The following is an 8,130-nucleotide window of genomic DNA, read 5'->3' as shown; positions in this document are numbered from 1 at the left end:
ATGACCCTTCTCCAGAGCTCCCGTCTTCCTTTCCATCTCTTTGTCTCATTGTGAAAAGTTCACATTTGGGAATTTAAGATTTCTTCAGGCGCTACTGACACAATGAATTAGTGAAGAATTTGCTTGTGATTTTTAATGTACTTTCAGCACTGTGTCCCCTGCCAACGCAAAATAGCCGCCTGTACCTGCGCCCTGGTCCGCGCAGATGCCAAGTCTGCTGAGGCCAGTGGTTCTGAACACTTGACATTTAACAAGTGTCTGTGTCTATCTGTGTGTGTGTGTGTGTGTGCTACAGTTTCTTGCTCTCAGTGCCAGCACTGAGTCTAACTTCACAGCAAATATTAATTAGGGTGTTTCTTTGGTTTGCACCGCGCTGGAGTTTGCAGAGTGGAGGGTGAAGCTTATCGCTCGTTTGTCGATTCAGCAACGTAAATCCGGGGCGTCGGACATATGCAGTTGGGAAGCCTGCTTCATTCCGCGTTGAAAAGGGCACCGCAGCCCCGGCGTGACGATCTTTGGTCCTGGCGGCTGCCCGCACTGGCGCCTCAAATGACATCACAGAGCAACACCGCCCTAACTGCGCATGCCCGGCGCCGGCAGGAATATCCGGCCGACTAGGTGCGTCCTGCATCGTTACAATCCACCTAGCGGCAACAGACACTTTAACCCAGAAATGGCCATGGTCAATGCATTACTCGACTGGCTCTTCAAACAGACCCATTCACAGCGTCCTCGGTGCAGCCGAAGGTTTAAAGGCAATAACTGGCATTTATATAGCACCCTTTTCACAACTTCCCAGAGGGTTTTACAGTCAGTCAACTGCTTTTGAAGGGTAATCCTGTTGCCATGTAGAGAGTCTAATGAAGGTTAAGAGATTTGATCGAAGTGCCGTTCAAAGGGCAATTGGGTCTAGGCAATAAATGCTGACCCAGCCAGCGACGCCCGCTTCCCACGAAAGAATGAAACAAAATCATCCAACGGTTTTGATAAATAAGGAGAAGCTGTTTCCAGTGGCAGAAGGAGGCAGGGAACACAAATTTGCGGTCCCGAGTTCCGAAAAAGAGTCATATTGGACTCAAAACATTAACTCTCTTTCCCTCTCCACAGATGCTGCCAGACCTGTTTTTTTCCAGCACTTTGTTCTGTAAATCTGTAATAAAAACAGGCAGGAGGAGAGAAAAAAATACGCAGAGTTATGGTGATTGGGTGGGACAGCCGGAAAGATTGGTGGAATGTTAACTTGTACCTTTTTAGAAATTCAAATACTCAAGCGGATAAAAAAATGCAGGGAAAACAGCAAGGCCAGCGGTTAAAAAAGTAAAAGATGCTCGGACCAGTGAATTTGGCAGAGGAAGTGAAAACCCTAGTCATTTCAGAAGCCACTTGTTGCAATGGGAGATCTTTTCTCGCTGGCTGAATGAATTAAAGAGTCAAATGTTCTCTTTCTCAAGCCTTTTGACGCATTTTACGATTAAAATGATGCAACGCCATCCTCTGCTGGCAAGTGCATGGCACTACACAGTTAGAGCAAAAATCTTCAGGGATTCATTAGTGAATACGAGTGTAATCGTCTGGGGGCAATCACTAAAACACACCTGGTGCAATTGCTGCCAAGAAAGCTTCACCCTCAAATCTGAAACTGGGAGGAAGAGCGGGAGAAACAGTGGAAAGCTCTAATGAAAAGGCATCTCGATCTGAAACGTTAGCCGACTCTCTCTCTCAACAGACTTGTTGAGTAATTCCAGCATTTTCTCTTTATTTGGACAGTTTCTATTGACTGTGTTAATAAATGGGAGTCAATGGCAGCCTGAGGCTATCACAATCCCCCGCGGTTAGGAAAGGCCCCAATCGGCCATACGGGTTAGGGCAGTTCTGGTGGTGCAGGGTCCCTTTAAGAGATTGGTGCAGTCTTGGGAGAATATTCCGCACATGCGTGCCTCCACAGCCCCCTCTAACCGCAGATGTTTAATTTCATTTCCCCAACCTTCAAGTCAGATTTTTTTTCCCCTCTACTCGGATTGTGAACGCTTCACATAAATCCCAAACTCTTAAAGAGACCCTGCACCATCCCAACCTCTTAAGGGACCATGAACTTCCAAAGCTGCTGCTTAGTTTTAAAAGGCACCTGACTTATTACTCATCTCAAAATAGGAAAAACATAAACCTATTACAGAAAAGCAGCTCCGAGTCATTGAACATTCCGCTTTTAATGACTTGAAAATGAATTGGGGAGATATTTAATTCAGCAAGCCCCTTCAAGTAATGTCTATTGGGATGGATTGAATAGGTGAGGAGGTCTCAACAAACCTGGGTGAAGGACATCAATGGAGGGAAAAAAAAGTCATCCAAGTGACTACAGTCCCTGATCCAGCTGGGAAATGAACATGTGTGTGAGAACATCCAATGAGTTCCTGAGAAGCAGTCTTGGACATGATGCCTCCCAAAGTTCAAGATCCCATCCAACATACACACACAAAATGATGGAACGTAGGAACAGGAGGAAGCTATTCAGTCCCAGCTGTGGCAAATGGATTCAAATATAGTCAATGGTTTTAAACCTTAAAAAAGGGATAGCTCAAGGTACTTTTTGAATGGTGAAGATCTAGAAACAGTGGAAAAATCAAAGAGACTTGTGGGGGGTTTCATGTACACAGATCATTAAAATATCATGGACAGGTGCAAAAAAAACCTCAAAAAAGCAAATGGAAAGCTAGGCTTTATATCTTGAGAACTAGAATCCAAGGGGGTAAAAGTCACACCTCAGCTTCACAAAACCCTGGTTAGACCATATCTGGAACACTGAGCAATTCTGTGCACTACATCTTAGGAAGGATAAATTGACCTTGGAGGGAGTGCAGCATATATTTACCAGAATGATCCCTGGACTCTGGTTAAATTATGAGGAGAGATTGCACACAACAGGGTGGTCTTCCCTAGAATTTATAAGATAAAGGTCGATTTGAAAGTTTTCAAGGTATTGAGTGAAACTGGTAGGTAGATGGAGATGAACTATTTCTGCCAGTTAATCTAGGACTAGAGGGCATAGCCTAAGGATTATCCAGAGGCCTTTCAGGGGTGAAGTAAGGGAACAGTCGTACATACAAACAGGTAGTAGATATTTTGGAACTCTTCCACAAATGGCATTTGTTGCTGGATCAATAACTAATTTTTAAAAAATTGAGATTGACAGATTCCTGTTAACCCGAGCCATTAAGGGATATGAAGGGGAAGATGGGGTATATGGAGTTAGATCACAGATCCACCACAATCTTACTGAATAACGGCCCAGGCTCAGGAGGGTGATAAATGGCCTCCTGTTCCTATGTCCCCTTGCCCTACACTTTCCCCAACAGTGGAACAAGATCTTCTTCCTATTTCCCTCCCAATTCCTTTCAAGATCCTGAAAACCTCAATCAAATTGTCCTTTAACCCTCTCTAGCACAGTTTCTGTAAAATCTCTCATCATCTAACCATGCGCCAGTGACTCCTGGGGCTGTGGGAGGGCAGAGATTCAGAACATAAGGGAGAGCTACTAGTTCACCTTACCCTCCACCCCAAGTGAATAAATAACAGAAGCAGACACAAGACAGATGAGATATTTTATTTCATCTTGTTAGAGCAGCTGGACAGTTTTTTTTTGAATTGTCAGTAACCTCCAGAGTCTCTAAACGCTCCACCAAGAAGGATTAGGCAACAAGGTGACTCGGCATTATATATATATACACAACATATTTCAAAAGACAACAGGGGTCTGAAGGTCCTTTAACAGTAATTTTTGAGCTATTTTAACAGTCATTAAATTGGGCTGAAGTATATATACTTTTTCAAAAACTAGATTAATGCTGAAAACAGCTGAAGTGAATTTTTAGAGGACCATGGTAAAGTGTCCTGACAAAGGAAATAAAATCCCAAAGTGAATGACATAACTAGCTAAAATTTGGGTTTGGTCAAAGGCAAGAATGTTTTCTGTAAGGGACTGCCTCTTTTAAAAAAAATAGATGTTAAAACATTATTGAGCTTCCCCACCTCCATCTTCACCAGAATTAAAACCACGCTGGCAGTTTGTGGTGTCTGAAGCTAAGAACATGGCTCCCCCTTCCCTGACTTACTCTCATAATCCCGATAGAAAGATTCCAGTTACGAAGTGTGGAAACGTTTGACTTCATTGCGGCTCAAAAAGACTGACCAGAAAAAAAACGATAAAACGCACAAGGTAGAACAGGTCGGACCTTTCAAAGCAGATACACGATTGAGAAAAATAAAGCTGGATTGCAATGACCTACAGGGATGACTGTCCAGATCTGTCACATCTCCTTCTATTAAGATTTATCGACAGGACAACACTGAGCAGAGCATAAGGTTAGATGAGAAAGACATAGACAAATATACATGCAGAAGCGGACCCACCCCCGCAACCCTGCACTCAGGCTGCGCTGGCTTTGGACGATGACACGTGGCGCCCCTTCCATTCACTCTCACTCGCTCGCGCCATCAGTTTAGGACATCCGGATGGGTCTTGTGGGTGCCTGCATGCAGAACAGGATGTGGGGAGAGACAAGTGGAGAGAGAATTTGGAGTTTAAATGTTGTCACTTTCTTCCACAAAACTCGTAAACACAAGCCGCTGTCAGACAGCTAAATCCATGAGACACAAATCACTGCCCCACCCAGTCCCACAGGGGGAAAGGACAGTGTCTGAACCCACTGTCCCACCCAGTCCCGGTGGGGGTGGGAAAGTACAGTGTTTTTTCCTGGTTTTTTCCAGTCATGTTCCTGACCTCACCTGGACAATGCTGACTCCAGTGAGCTTCTCGATGGTCTCAGGGAGCCTGGTCATGATGTCCAGTATCTCACCACTCAGTTTGGACGCTCCCACTTCTCCATTCCCGCTGCTGATCATGGTGATCTTCTTAACCTTGGTGAACGGCTGGCTAATCTCAGCTGCTACCTTCGAGAAAAAAAACAACAGCAAGTGAAATGAGTGCTTCAGAGAACATGCATGCCTATTCCAATATCAACAGCTTCAATATACTTATTGGCCAGATCACACATGCCACACAAACATATTATTCAATCAGCATTCAGGATGATGATGATGAAGGGAGGAGGAGGAGGGGGGATTGTAGGTGGTGACAGAGCGAGAGAAAAATCATGCTGGGGTAAGAGAGAGAGAGAGAGAGAGAGAGAAACATCATGCTGTGGGGTGCAAATAGGCGATTGTCAACTCCCCAAAACTAGCCTGGGGAATTGAAGATTAATTTCCTGGACACCACAGCAAGTGTCATCCAGGAGAATATAATAGTTACAGCACATAAAGAGGCCATTCGGCCCATCGCGTCCACACTGGCTCCCTGGAAGAGCAACTCAGCTAGTCCCAACCTTTCCCTGCAAGCTGCAATTTTTTGTCCCCCCTCAAGGCGCTTATCCAATTCCCTTTTGAAAGAGCCACGATCGAATCTGCCTCCACCGCACTCTCGGGCAGTGCATTCCAGGTCCTAACCAGTTGTTGAGTAAAAATGGTATTACCCATGTCGCTGTTGGTTCTTTTACCAATCACCTTGAATCTATGTCCTCTGGTTCTCAACCCATCAGTTTCTCTCCATCTATTCTGTGTAGGCCCCTCTTGATTTTGAACACCTCCAGTAAATCCCCCTGCCACCTGCCCCCGCACTAACCCCCTCAACCTTCTCTTCTCCAAGGAGAACAACTCCAGCTTCTGCAATCTCATGGGAAGTCCCTCACTCCTGGAACCATTCTCGAAAATCTTTTCCGCACTCTCACTACCTTTGCTAAGATCAGATTGGGTGGGAGGGTGGTGGGAGGTGGGACTGATAGAATATTTTAGACAAGATCCTCTCCAGACAACAGCTTCAGGCTTGACGCAAGTCCGCAGCCACAAGTCCAGCAACATTTTGCTGTCTAGAGCACTCACTTCGGGCAGTTTACTCAGCACCATGTCGACCATGGCAGCATCCTTGTACTCGTTGAAAGCTTCGGCTTTCTTGGTCATTTGCTCAGCCTCAGCTTTGGCCTTGGCGTGAATAGCGAAGGCCTCAGCCTCTCCCTTCACCTATGGAGGAAACAGATCACAGTATGCGGATTCGGAAACAACCAGAACTACCCACCATCAATGAACTCGTGACCGTCCCCCCCCCTCCCCCCACCCCCCGACAACCTTTCAATCATGGTTGGTCTGTATCTTAATTCCACTTTTCCACCTTTTAACCAATACTCCCCAATACCCTTACCCAATAAAAATCTGCTAATTTTAAACTGGAAAATTTACCCCAGCACCTAATATTACTTTTTTAATTTATTCTTTCATGGGTAAGTGGCCTTTGCTGGAAAAGCCTAATTGCCCTTGAACTGAGTGGCTTGCTAGGCCATTTCAGAGAAGCAGTCAAAGGAGTCGACCACATTGCTGTGGATCTGAAGTCACATGCAGGCCAAACCAGGTAAGGATGGCAGATTTCCTTCCCCAAAGGGCATGAGTGAACCAAATGAATTTTTACATTACTGAGGCTAGCTTTCAGTTCCAGATTTTATTAACTAAATTTAAATTCCACGAGCTTCCATGGTGGGGTTTGAACCCGTGTCCCCAGAGCATAAGCCTGGGGCCTCTGAATTACGAATCCAGTGACATCTTTTTTTCCCCCATTTCACAAGGTGTGCACGTCGCTGGCTACACCAGCATTTAATGTCCATCTCTAATTGCCCTTGAGACAAATAAAAACAATAAGCGCTGTAAAAACTCAGCAGGTCTGGCTGGATCTGTGGAGAGAGAAGCAGAGTTAACGCTTCAAGTCTGATATGACTCTTCCTCAGAGCCATATTGGACTCAAAATGTTAACACTGTTTCTCTTTCCATAGATGCCAGCAGACTGGCTGAGTTTTTCCAGGGCTTTGTTTTCATTTCAGATCTGCAGCATCCACAGTATTTTGCTTTTACTTTAGCCCTTGAGACATTACTGCTACGACACCCTCTCCTCCTATTTTGAAGGAGGGGAGAAAATTCCAGATTTTCACTGCCCCCTGTGCAAAAACAAATCTCATTCTAAATACCATAATTGGAGTTGTATTATCAAACAGTATTGAAGGAGGCCATTTGGCCCATTCTGCCTGTGCTGGCTCTTTGAAAAAGCTATCTAATTAAGCCCACTTCCCTCTGCTCTTCCCCCCAAGATATTTCTTCACTGAGGGAACACAAGCCCAGTCCATCCAATCTGAATGCAGTCTCCACATGGTGCCTGAGCAAGGCTCAGTACCACATGGAGGAGGACATTACTCACTCGTATGGATTCAGCCTCTGCCTCGGCCTCCATGATGAGCTTCAACCTAGAAAGAAAGGAGACAAAACAGAAAGAAGATGAAAAGAGAATTCCCTTGCGGGAAGAGACAGACATGGCAGATAAAGCAGGACCAAGAGATCTCATTCCACACTGAGGGCAGGACCTGATGCGAAGGCACCATTTCGTCCTATTGATGTCTTGGCTCAAGTCCCCAATCTGGAGATGTGACACAAATATCAAAGCTGACACTCCAGTGTAGCACTGAGATAAGGCTGCAACATCAGAGGTACGGTCTTGCAGATGGAACTTTAAACCAAGGTCAAGTCTGTCCTCTCAGGTGAATGCAAATAAGATCCCACGACACTATTTGAAGAGCAGCAGGTGACTTTCATGCCCCACCGCACCACTGGTGCCCTGGATCATTAGGAGGTGGCTCCCTGACTCACTCTACTGTCTTTCCTGCATGTCTCTGCACTTTGCACCATCCATGGACACAAGGAAGTGGGGGAGGGAAAAAGAGAGAGATTTCACCTCCTGCATCTCCTCCGCCCCACACTGGAAAGCGTGCGGCTATCTCTTGGCTTCCCCTGCCCCCAGTGACACAACTGTTCACCATCAGAAGTCCTACAGCTATCCACACTGTTACTTTTATCTTGTACCTGGTCACCCAGAGCTTCTCACTGCCATCTCTGGCCATCAGTGCAATTCATCCCAACAGCAGCATCGTCATTCAACCATTGAGGCACTAATCACTCAAAATCAGTTCTGCTGGGTGGGACACGTCATTCATATGCATGACACCAGACTCCCGAAGCAACTGTTCTACTTGGAACTCAGTCACA

The 8,130-nt window shown here is 45.6% G+C and overlaps 1 protein-coding gene across 1 annotated transcript in view; it reads right to left on the bottom strand.

Annotated features, from left to right (window-relative positions):
- Positions 1-3,586: 3,586 nt before the first annotated feature.
- LOC144695777 (flotillin-1-like) overlaps positions 3,587-8,130 on the bottom strand; it is a 29,854-nt gene continuing 25,310 nt past the window's right edge. The window contains exons 10-13 of the mRNA XM_078566760.1: positions 7,289-7,334; positions 5,932-6,069; positions 4,783-4,947; positions 3,587-4,526 (exon numbers count right to left, since the gene is read on the bottom strand). Coding sequence (XP_078422886.1) covers positions 4,497-4,526; positions 4,783-4,947; positions 5,932-6,069; positions 7,289-7,334 — 379 coding nt within the window. The 3' untranslated portion in view covers positions 3,587-4,496. The remainder of the gene's footprint in view (positions 4,527-4,782; positions 4,948-5,931; positions 6,070-7,288; positions 7,335-8,130) is intronic.

The sequence above is a fragment of the Cetorhinus maximus genome, chromosome 21, assembly GCF_964194155.1.
Source record: "Cetorhinus maximus chromosome 21, sCetMax3.hap1.1, whole genome shotgun sequence".
NCBI classification, from domain to species: domain Eukaryota; kingdom Metazoa; phylum Chordata; class Chondrichthyes; order Lamniformes; family Cetorhinidae; genus Cetorhinus; species Cetorhinus maximus.
This window is presented reverse-complemented; position numbering and strand designations above follow the sequence as displayed.